At 38.2% G+C, this 12,599-nt stretch overlaps 1 protein-coding gene across 1 annotated transcript in view; it reads left to right on the forward strand.

The window, feature by feature from the left end:
- Positions 1-12,599, forward strand: part of LRGUK (leucine rich repeats and guanylate kinase domain containing) — a 54,970-nt gene that overhangs the window by 16,723 nt on the left and 25,648 nt on the right. The window contains exons 10-13 of the mRNA XM_067289987.1: positions 1,006-1,112; positions 5,379-5,498; positions 8,763-8,859; positions 9,999-10,112. Of these exons, the coding sequence (XP_067146088.1) occupies positions 1,006-1,112; positions 5,379-5,498; positions 8,763-8,859; positions 9,999-10,112 (438 nt within the window). The remainder of the gene's footprint in view (positions 1-1,005; positions 1,113-5,378; positions 5,499-8,762; positions 8,860-9,998; positions 10,113-12,599) is intronic.

The following is a 12,599-nucleotide window of genomic DNA, read 5'->3' on the forward strand; positions in this document are numbered from 1 at the left end:
TTCTCCCTCCCTAATACACAAAATGGATATACATTTTTGTTCTAGTTTAGATGAGAAGTGTAGTTTTGAAGTGAATCTCCAAGTTGTCCCAACTTGCCATGCTTGATTCCTGTTGCAGAATAGTCTTGCAGCTTCTTCTGGACTAAACTAAACCAAATGATGTGCTTCAGGATACGCCTAATGCGCTCCTGGTCACTAATTCAGACCATAGGACTGGACTACAGCTAGAGAGAAATAAGCTTCCTTCCCCCAAAACACAAATAGAGTGGACATTGTGTCCTGAGTACTAAACAATTTGCTTTAAAGATCTACTCCTATTGCACCATACTGCTTGCTAATGTGGACATGACTGTCGTCAGCAGTATTTTCCACTAGTGTCGGCTAGCTGATATTTGATGGTTTACATGAAGTGAGTCAGTAGTTCTTAGCCTATTTCTGAATGGGTAGTACTACTAATAAAGAATACAGCCCATTACAGGTCAGTACTCTCCATAGAACTTTCCACAGAATAGATGGAGGGTGTCCTTGCAGTGCTCTTCTTCCCAGGAAAGACAGAAATGCATTTTCAGGAGAAATTTGCAGGTTGCTTACTTTTTTCATGCCCATTCCTTTCCTCTTCTGAGGAATAAATGCATGCCATCGGTCCCTAAGGATTTTAATTTGGCATCTTCCACCAGCGCTGAGAGGAGGCAAATTAATGAATAATTAAAACCTAAGGAAAATTACTTTGTATCTTATGTGCCATCCTGTTTTCCTTCCAATAAGAGGTTGAATATATTAAAGATGGTGAGCTACTTCTGGCTGCCTTCCATCCAGCTATCAAACTGCTTAAATCTCCTGAAACGATTTATGTAGAGAAGTGCTTATAGGCAAGCCAGATACAAAAACTGACCCTCATAAATATGAATCCATCATTATTCATAGTGATCCGAGCAGCATATTGAAGCTGGGAACAATTACATCACTGTTCTTCTCCTCTCTTTTGCCCCTGCACTCTGGAAACAGGTTGCTGCTGTGAATAAATATGATCCTCCTCCAGAAGTTGTTGCTGCTAAAGATCATATGACTCATATTATGTATAGCATGCTGCAGCCCCAGAGGATCTTTGACAGGTACGCTTACCTTCACTTCACATCTGCTCCTGAGGGTGGCACTCAAGTAAAGCAGAATATGTTGTCATATTTAGAGGGACATTTTTATGTCCCTCTCCCACCCTTAAATTAATCTAATGAAGAGTAGACATTCTGTAGTATGCTGTTAGCAGTCTGAAAATTAGGCAAATCTTGTTTGGTTGAATTGATTATGAAATGAAGTTAGTTGTTCACCTCTAAACTCCGAGACAGATTGCCCACAGCTCCATTTCTTTTAAACAATCTGTTGAAACAGATGGCCATTTGCACCATAAATGGAAGATGCAGAATTTCTGTCAATACCCAAAGGCACTTTAAAAATCTCTAGAGGGAGAAGAGAGCTGTAAAATATTTCTTCTTTCTATTCTATTTACTCCTTCTCTTCACACTGTTGGCATCCCATTGTGAGCAAAATGGCTTTATTTTGCAGCTTTGGGGCACATTTTGTATTCACAAAGCCAAATTTTCAAGTTTGTACTTGACAAAGTCCAGCTACTTCTGCCTTTGGGAGGAGATGATGTTGACTATCGTTCAAGGCACAGAAGGGAGAGGCAAATCAGTGTTCTTTTTCCAGCATCGCCTTTGTAATGCCAGGTGACTTCTCCCTGTCTCATTTCTCATCTATAAAATGGAAATAGCCATACGTTGCCGTATCATGCCCTGCAGATATGTTATCATACTAGCTTGATGAATGTTTGGAAGGTACTTGACGTACTCTCATGGAAGATGCTATGAAATATGCATGGTTTATTATTATTATCATCTAGAATGGGTATTGAGATCAACTTTTATGCCCCAGATCCTGTTTTAGCACCATTTTGGATATCTTAATTCATAACTGAGTAACCTGATTTAAGGTCCATGATTTGGTAACTCAGAATTTTACATTTTTAGAATATAATTATTATGAGTCTTGTGTTGTTTCTGGGCTTGACCACAAAAAATAGGAACCATCTCATTGGTGCTGATAGTTCTGAGAATTTTCAACAGCTGATTAAAAAAATGAAAAGAGCAAAAGGAAAATCCAAACAGTTATTTACTGTTTGCAGTTGTTTTACCTAAAGGTATGGACTTCTTCCAATACAGCCATAGGCCCAATTTAAATATTTGTTTATTGAATTGTGTATGGGAATCGTTATTGCTGGAAAGAAATAATTCTGCCTTCTGTCAGAGGTTTTGTATACAAACAGGTAAACACGTGGACCAGCATTTGTGGTACTGGCCAAAAGTGTTAATAATGCTGTGAATGTTTGCCCATGCTCGGCTGGAAAAGCACACGACACAGTCATTAATGAAATCTTCCTAATGATAACGTGTTGCGGTCTTCTACACTATAAAATGCTTATTGGAACCAGATTGCTATAGTTCATTTGCATTTATCTTTTTAGATGAGATTATAATTAATTCTGTTTTAGTAGTATCTCTATTAAAAATTAAACCTGAAAGCAAAGCAAGAAGTTATACTGTTGCATCCTCTGCAGTCAGAAGACATCAGCATTAAGTTTCTCATGCCATTCCCTCTCTCTATGCCTTGTGATTCTATCTTTAATTACATGGTAACACACCACTGAACAATATTATGTATATTTTTTCCCTACTATAAATGCATGTGACATTTAAAAATGTGACTTGATCATAGTTATAACTGCTTAGTGGAGAACAGAAATTTAATAACAGAGGGCTCTTCAGTCTATTGGGCAAATACACGATGAGATTTGGTATCTTGCAACTGAAGAGAAATTCATTCAGAGAAAAAATAGGGCATAATTATTTTTAACAATGAAGGTAATTAACCGGTGGAACAATTTACCGAGGGTACCAAGAATTCTCCACTACTGGCGCGTTTTTTAATTACAATATGCTCTAGCTGAACCCCAGGTATCACACTTGATACGAGAACTAACTCAGGGAAATCCTGTGCCTGGTGTGATAAAGAGGGTCCAACCAAATGATCACAGTAGTCCCTTCTGGCCTTGAAATCTATTAATCTTGCGCAGCAGTGTATTATTGCACTTGCCAAAGGCAAAGAAAGTAGAAAGTTGCACATTAAATGAACCAAGGACGCTATATTTTACAAAATACTGCTTACAAGGTGTAGGAAAAGCAAAACTTTTGGTTTATCTTTTGAGAAACAGTAAGTGGTCATGTAATGAAAGATGATATTATTAGGAATGTTCTCCGTGTTCTTCCAATGAAATAATAAATCCAAGGAATTTGAGGACATGTTCCTCTGTTTTAGCAATGGGAAATTATTTAAAGAAATTAGGATTCCAAGTATAATCGTATCAAGCAATGATATATTTTATCATTCCTGGATATGACATTTCTCTGTAAAAGAAAAGAGTGTAGAGGGAATTCTGCAATTTGCAGGCATATCGCAGGTTCTGTGCAGTTAGAAGAAATATATTAAAACTATGCTGAAGATAAGGGTTCTGTCTTCTCAGGCTGGCCTTAACATCGTTATTCACAAAGGGCATGGCCTTGAGTAGTAATGAGACCCTTTCTTCTATGTCTTGATAATTTTGAATCGCCAGTCGTTAAACATGTTTCATGGAATTCCTGTCTTTAAAATAGTTCATTTATAACTGTGCACTTGCTGTAGTATCCACAACTGTCAGCGGTACCTCTTGGGGTCATGTTATATTAAACTGGTCTTTTTCTAACTACAAATGACAGAAAATGGAAAGACAGTACAAATAGTTCAAATAACCAGGAGGGGAGGAGGGTATTTCTTAAACTGAACAGCAGGTAACAGCCTAACAGATTTATGGGTAAGGACTGTAAAAAATTATTTTTACCCTCTCCAGTATTTTTAATATATTGTGCTAAGATTCTCTAATGTTTTGCAAATGTCACCAACCAGCCCAGTAAGTAAAAAGCCTTAAATCTCCCAAGGGTTCTGCTACTGTCTGTTTTAAAATAGTCTAATGGATGGAACACTGGGCCAAGATCTGGGTTCATTTCACGGTTTAGTAACAGCACGTATGTATAGCCTTGAGCCACTCACCTAATTTATTTGGTATTTCTGTTTCTTATTTCTTGAGTGAGGACAGTACTTCTCTACTGCACAGGAGAATTAGGAGGCTAAATTACATTATTATCTTAGTGCTTCTAAAGCATCAAGTTGCATTATATACAGATAATCAAGTAGAAAATAGAGCTGTTTTGCTGACCTGAACCTGAAGTAGGAGTGAAGCCATTACTTTGAACTATTTTTCCTTCATGCTTGAGTAGGATAGTTATCGTTACTTCATATGGAGTTAGTGACTTATTTCTTTTACTTCTCTTATAAACCCTGTTTTCTGGAATTTGTATTCACCTGTTTTCAATCACAATAAATTGAAGATTAATGCACACATGATGGTTTTTTCCACTTTAAAATTTAAATTGAGATAAAACTATTTATTGGTTTAAAAACATTTGTGAAATTATTTCAGCTATTTCTGACACATTATCAAATGACATAATCTTAAACTCTAGCTGAGATTTAAAAATGAGAGTCCAAAGTTACATTCCATTTTTAGATGCCTAAATAAATTACTTGACTTTCTAAAGTGCAGAAATGCCATTTACTCCAGTATTTACAGGTGTAGTGGAAATTTGGGGATCTAACCATCTGCTCAGCAGGGAAAAAATGGAGCCTAAGTGAAGCCTTTGTATATTTGCAGCACTTTGCATTCTTTTATTGCAGCGTTATTTGTGTTCAGTGGAGTTTAAGATATTATTAGTGTCTTTCATTGTACTGAATTGAAGAGTGCTTTAGAAATTGCTACCTTGTTCTGGCAAAGCCATGGAAGTCGGAAAGACTGCATGCAGGAGCGCATAAAGGTTTGTAGGACTGGGTCCAGGTTCATGCTGCACTCATTATCCTGATCATTAAGACATTATCCTCTCTGCAATAGAATTGGAAAACTCCTAAACAAATCCCAGCAGCGCTGTAACTGCAGAGGGAGCTTTAGAAAAGAATATAAATGGGAGAAGACTATACTACACATAACACTATCCCTTTGGCAGAAGAGACCCTGGGGTCTTTAACACAGTGTTTTATGCTATTTTTATGTTTAGAGCATATCAAACTGAGCACACTCTTCTCCTGACTTGGGTATGTGCTGTGAACAACGTGAATAGTGTGATAGACGTATAAGATTAGGTCAAATGATGATAAAGCCTCTGCAGAGACTTTATACAAAGCTGCTGAAGGCTTCATTTGTAGCTAATGTAATGGCTCCTTGTTTTCCTTTCTTGTAGCACTTTACCTAGTCTTGATGCTCCCTACCCTATGCTGGTATTAGCTGGCCCTCTAGCTTGCGGTAAGAGAGAGCTTACACATAAGATCTGCAGACAGTACAACAATTTCTTCAGATATGGGTAAGTTTGCTCCATAAGTTTAAAAGAACACAAAGTGATCATGGCTAAAATTGCTACTTTTTTTTTTTTTTTTAAGAAGTTAAAGGTGACCAGCAAATGTTCATTGCTATGCACTTTATCTCTTCCCAGAGCTAGACTGCCTGAAGTCATCAAATATCTTCTTTGAAAGAAAAGCCATTTAAATTATCATGTTCTTTTCAAAGGTGAACAGCAAACACACGCATCATTTAGTGCTTCTTTTATTGATCTGTCCTATCTATGCTCACACATTACCCTCAACCTAAACATCTGTTTAGATATGTATACTTTTTTCTTAATTTTTGTAACGTACCTGCATATAAACACATTAGCATGCATGTGCAGTTTGCATCCCGAAGCTAGGAAAGGAAGCAAGTGCAATTGCTGGACCAGTTTATTATCCTGTGAGTAGTATTATCAAAGGAGATGGCACCTTCCAGACTTCAGCACCTACTGGGAGGACTAATTCTCCCTTTCTGAAAGGCCTAACTTAGGATCCTTTCTGCCTTAGGCTCCCTGGGTATTGGTGTAGTGGGGAGAGATTAGCGCTTTCCAAGAGAGATTCAGCCTTTGTGAATCACTTCCCTGAGGCACCTACCTATTTTCATGGCTTAGTAGTTTGGAAGTCTGGCTTTCTAAGTTAGACCACCGCTACCTGTTGCCTAAAATCAGGTGATACAAGCTGTTCTACTTGTCCACCCATTCCATTCTTCATAGTATCTAACTTTAATAGGCACTGGTCTGTAATCCTGTATTCCTGTTATATTGTTTCTCCTCCTTTATTTTTTTCTTTTTTTTTTTTTTAATCCTACAATTATTTGTTCATTTTCTTAATGTTATTTTGGCCATAGTTTCACTTGTATAGCACTTGCCACAGTAAGGCCTGGATCCCCGGCTTCATGTCTCCGTAGGTATTGAAGTGGTAAGTGGCAAGAAAGGGACCATGGGTGTACGTATACGTGAGGACGATTCCTTGGCCTTCTAGCACCACGGGACCTTGGTCTGCCTGTCGGTGTGAGTTTGGTAGTAGCCGTCTTCTCTAACTTAATACTCTGCAGTGAAGAAGCCTGTTTATATTTCTGTGTGCTCTGTACTTGCATTATAGCTACTTGCTAGATTAAATCATCAAACTAGCAGGTCGAAAGGACGTTTTAACAAAAGATCTGTGAAGGTTACGTGACTGGAAAAATTATCTATGCCTTTCTTTAAAGGAAGTACTATGTTTTGAAAGACTAGGCTGGAATTACAAACTAATTGAAAACCACTTGGAATTTTCCGAGTGCTGTATGGTTTTTTTTAAGAGCATTGTTTTTATACTGTGTGTTTTATTTCCTAAAAGTTTTATGCATGAGGAGGGGGAAAAAAGGAGAGAAACAGAATCTTAACAGAGCAGAAAATTGCAACCATAAAGCAAAGTTGTATTTTAATTATTCAGTGGAGATTTAAGCAATTTTATGGCTTACACTTTTAAATTTCAAACATTCCACTCATTAAAAATGTATTTCATGCAAGATACCGTAGCAGTTTGAATGTAAACATGGCCTTGCAATTAAAAGGGGTTGTAATGTTTAAAAGTGTTTCAAAAATAAAGTGAAATTGGACCCTCAAACCATCTGGTTAGTGCTCAGGAATGACCTTTAAAGCTGGATGCATTTATAATATCTTAAAGAAAATCAGGCCTTTGAAGTGAAATTTTATAGAGTCCATGTGTATAGCACAGTGTTCTCATTTGCCACAGCTCACTGACTTAAAAAAATAAATAAATAAAGTGGCACTGTCTAATATAGTTAAGATCTATCGACCTCTGTATTATAAACTAAACTTCTTTAAACTTCTTAAGTCGTTAATAACTCAGCTACCTTAAATAAAACAATAGAAAAATGTCTATGCTTCATCACTGGAAGGTTTTCTTTGGAAAGTCTCAGAAAACAAGAAAAACAAGGGAATCAGCTATATCGTTAGAAGTCCATCAGAATGCCTAGGGAACAGGGGAAAGCATTAAATAAGTCTTTTCAGTGCAGCATCATGATCAAGCAAAAAAAAATTTTTTTTCATTGCTTTTGGCTTAGAAAGCGTTCCATAGTCTACAGTGAATCTCTTTTTCGGTAACAGCTGCAGTGTAGAGGAGACTAACTGTAGACAAGAATCAGGTCCATCAATATCAGATTTGTCATAAATTACGTTGAATGACCAATGCTCTAGACAAGTCCTAGGCTAGCAATGAAAGCGTGGAAGTTGACTCTTAGGCCCGTGCTCCAGACAGTACTGACTTGGTATGAAGAGGCTTCTTTTTGTTCTGTAATCTCCTATTTGCAGCTTTAATCACCAAAGCACATCTCCCATTCTGGTTCTTATTTGTCTTTTTAAGAAGTATTGAAAACTAGTAATGTACCAACATGGGTGAACCTACTAGGTGGTGTATTTTTTGCCATGTTTTCCAGGACTATCTAACAGAAGTCAAAGAGATAAAATGTTGTCGGTGTGAATCAATGGCAAAGCTCTGCATGACGTTTTTGTTCCTGTGGCCCTACCATTTAAAAACTAAAACCAAAATCAAACCAGAAGCAATTGGCAAAATATCATTTCATAAGATAGAACATATACCCTGAGTACTATAATGCAAAAAGTTGCTACATGCCTTGACTTAGTGGTAGGGGGATTTTTTGTTTGTTTGTGTTTTTTGGTATTTTGTCCTAGTGGAAAGCTCATGTATCTGGGGTTTATCCTATTGCCCTTATGTGGTGGCAGGCAATTACTTTTCCTGCATTGTATCCCACTTACCTCCCTAATTTCAGGGTAGTTTCTACCCTTACTATTAGGGCTCCATTTAACAATTGTTGTTTTGTATCTCTTAAACTCACAGTTCAGCCTAACTCCCAGCTTCCTTTTCCATATTTAGGATTCTTCTTTGTATCATCCATAAGCTGACAAAACTGGAAAAAAAATGGTTTCATCATTTCTCTATTACAGGGTGCTGTGACAGCTTCAGTTCAGGCTATCCTGGGTTGGGGAGGGATTTATAGCCAAAACGTAATGTTACATTTAAACTTTTTTTTTGTATTTATGGGTTAATCTTTCAAATATGCAGCATTAGTGGTATGATTTGCACCTCTTTATAGTTCTCATATTTCTTTTCTCCTTAAAAATAAAATGATTTATAGGATTCTCCCCTTCCCCCCTCCTGTTCCATAGCTTCTTCTGTGATTGAAAACAGGTTATTTCTTTATTATACCATATATCTTCCAGTCCCTGTCACACCACCAGGGCAGCTTACTTTGGAGAAGAAAACAGACTTGATTACTATTTCGTTTCTCAAGAAGCATTTGACAACATGGTGAACATGGTAAGTACTGGACTAGTATCCTAGTAGGCCTATTTCCCACAGTCAGAGTGAACTCAACTTCTCTGTCCAGGTGTGATTTCTTTCTTTTTTTAAAGTTTATGTCTGTGTTTGCATGCTCATTCGCTCATAGTTATATGGCTTAAGTGCATACACAATAACCACAAATTCTTGAATACATATGCTGTCTTTTCTTGAGCGTGTGTGTTTATATGTATATGCACAGTAAGTGGGCACAATGGTCAGCAGGAATCTTTAAACAGTATTATAATACAAAAATGAACTTATTTGCATATGCAAATACCAAGCATGAGTGCAGGGAAGAAAAATCCTTGAAATAGCTGCCATCCCTTTCTTCTCCCCCTGCCAGTCTTCTAGCAGCCCTGCAGGGAATGCAGTCTTTCAAAGTTTAGCAAATTCACCCTAAAGACCGTCTGTTTTTCTCCAAAGACAGTGTGCTTCTGGCTACTGTTTCTGATGCCTTTGCTGCCCGGAATAAAAATTTGTCTTGAAAAGCTACAGTAGAGTTCGTTTATTTGTCCATGCGTAAACAGAGGAGCCAACAGAGTCTTAAGCAACTGATCTGGTTCTTAATGATAACTCAATAATCAAATAGTTTAATTTTAAAACAATATTATCTGCTAAATTCTCTCTAGACATACTACTGGGCACCAAAGTTTGAGCTGTCAAGTTTTAATGTAGAAATTTCTTGGCCAATTATACATTCTCCTTGCAGGTGTGTTGCTGTCCTCTCTTATCTTTGATATCTTCTATTTTGTAAGGCATGACCATATGGTTTGATGTAAAGTCAAAAGAAGGATGCCTGTTGCTTTAGATCTCGGTTTCTTTACAGTGTGAATAAATAACCAATAAAAGTTGTAACCTGTCAGCAGCTTGTTTTCAAGGCGCTGGTGTTTTATTATCCATGAAGAGTGTACAAGCCTGCACCCTGCAGGCCTGGTTACGTGCTCTTCTCTGAAAATTTTGTGCTCCCATTGGCCTTGTTATCGTTGATGATTTAGGCATGGAGAAACTTTGTAGGAACAGAAAGCAAGGAAGTCCAGAGTGATTATGTTCCTTCAGGAAAGCTCTTTTCATTAAAGCGTTTCCTTTGTCATGATTCTCACTGTTTTGAATTTCAGGGGAAATTTATTGCAACCTTTAAATACAGTGACTATTACTACGGACTTGGAAGAGACACTATTGAATCAATTGCCAGAGAGGGTCTTGCAACCTGTGTTCACTTAGAAATGGAGGTAAGGATTACTTATTGCTTAACCATTTTTGAATGAGTCATTCTTTGAGAACTATCCCAGGGAGAGGAGGAGTTCATGTAGTCTGGTTAAGGTCTTGTTTCACCTGCCTAGATACAGGCATTTAGGAACGTAAGAGATGTCCTACAGTGTTCTGCCTGGCCTACAGCTGCTGATCCAGAAGGGTGTGGGTCTCCCTTAGGTCTTGCATCATATCTGCCAGATGTGGATGTCTTGGATGCCCTAGCAGATATCAAATGGCACTGCAATGTAGATGTTTACATTTGAACTAGTTGTGTGCACTGCATTACAGTCACTGGAGATACAGTTGTTTGGTCAGATGAACTGCACCATAAACTCCACTGCCTGTGTCAAGTAGCTCTCCTTTGTCTATAAGGGAAGCGTTGGGTGCTGCTTACATATAGATACCCACATTTAGTCAGATCCTATCATTGGCTTCTTACAATCTCCTAGCCTTTTCTTGATCTTCAGTAGTCTCATGTCCTCACCACATTACCAATATTTTCCATTATGGCATCCTCACTTTTTTATCCGTGTGCTTTCCACTCATCCTCAGCCTTATGTGGGCTATTCTAGAACTGCACACCTACTAGGCACCCCTAAAAAGATGCCAGGCTGCTTATTTGCTGATGGAGCAATGGAGGATGCATGGAGCCCTGAGGCAATGATTTGGGCAGAACTGTTAGAAGTTGCAGTCTCTGCGAGGGATTACTTTGTCCTGTCTGAGATTTGTCAGGTGTAAATGCACAGACGGCAAAATCTCAGAAGTCTTGCCTAGGAAACTAGGTCACAAACGAAGTGTCAAAACTCCTTCACTGGAATCCCAAAAGAACGAGATTTAACCTTTTAGCTAATTTTCTAATTAAATAATTCTCATTATCTTAGAGGTATCAAGATTTACTAGCTAAGGGTTGAGGTGACAAAAAGGAAAGGCACGCTTCCTTCCAAACTCTTTCAAAATAAGCTTCATCGTTATGACTTTCCAAAATGAGGGAGACTCTACAGAATGCCCCGAATGTGATGCTAATTGTTGCTTGGTTTCACTGTGTTCATTGGGCTCAGCATTACCTCTGTGGGATTACTACAAATTCACAGATCCTGCTACACTCCTAGATGGGGCAGGGGGGAATTAACAGAGATAAAAAGGGAATGTGGGAGACTGTAGTGCTGCCTTAGGACCCTAAGTTGTGCGTGTGTAGTTAGGGGGAATGACTAAGGAAATAGAAGCAAAAATTGATAATCAATTTAATTAATTTTAGGTTGATTATTGTTGTGAAAATGATGATCAAAAAACTACTTATCAGTTAGGAGCCTTAGTGTTCCTAAGGAGCTCTAGTTCCGTTTGCCCCAGATAAATGTGCACCTGTGTATTGGCTTGCATATAAATGTACAAATAACTGAATAGCAGCATGTCAGTGCTAAAAAAAAATTAGTAGCTTCTTGCCCAAACGGTGAGCAATTTAGTGGTGGAATCCTGCTCTTGAGTGCCTGTTACTTGACTGATATTAAACAGCAATTCAATAACTTAATCTCTGTGCAGTTCCATTTCCTCTTTTTCCTCTGTCTTGTCAGAGCTGTGAATCATCCTCAGTCTCCACTGATTGCGGTAGGTATCGAGCATGTTTGTTGTCTTGTCAGACAGATCCTATATTTACAAGGGAATACAAATAGGAGAAGATGAAATATGATGGAGTGGGGTGCCTTTTAAAGCTCTGAATTCTTCACAAAGTAGATGTGTTATCAAACAATTTAGGAGAAAGAACTTACTGGAACTTCGTGTTTGTTCATAAGGAGATGAACTCAGCCACATGGGTAGTGACCGTAACTTTAACTGGGTATTACTGAAGCTACTGTCATGGACAGACATCTAAGAAACTCCTATGTTGCAGAAGTTTCAAGAGCACGTAGCAATTATGCAGAGTCTTGTATGGCTGTGCATTCTGCTAGCAGATGAGAAACAATAACGGTGAATTATGTAGCTGAATAGAAGTTATCCAAGCCCATTATTTTCTACTAAGCTCATAACAAATGTGATTTAGCACTATTAAAAGAAATTTTAATTGTGGTCCGTGGGCTGGGACAAAAATTTTAGGGCTGTTCATTCCTTTTAATCTAGAGTATATCTTTCACTGGTAAAGGAGACTGATACAAATTTCAACAGTCAAATCTTGCTGAGTCTACGCTTGTTTTTAGTGAAGCTGCTATGATTCTGACACACAGTATGTATTGGAGTAAGCGTGTAGGACAGTTGCAGTGCTTTCCCTTTGCTTGTGTAGCTGTCAATACTTACACAGTAGTTGAAGGAGCTGCATGTTCAAACCAGGGATGTAGTGGCGGAGTGGCTAACGTGTCTCATTATGCTTCCAGAAATTCACGTTACAGCTCGCCTCCTGCCAAAGACCACTCTCTGATGCACTTGTCACTGGTTATCCAGTCATTTAGCCTGCGGGATCAAAGGATGTAGCATGT

Source organism: Apteryx mantelli, chromosome 1 (assembly GCF_036417845.1).
Source record: "Apteryx mantelli isolate bAptMan1 chromosome 1, bAptMan1.hap1, whole genome shotgun sequence".
In the NCBI taxonomy this organism is placed as follows: domain Eukaryota; kingdom Metazoa; phylum Chordata; class Aves; order Apterygiformes; family Apterygidae; genus Apteryx; species Apteryx mantelli.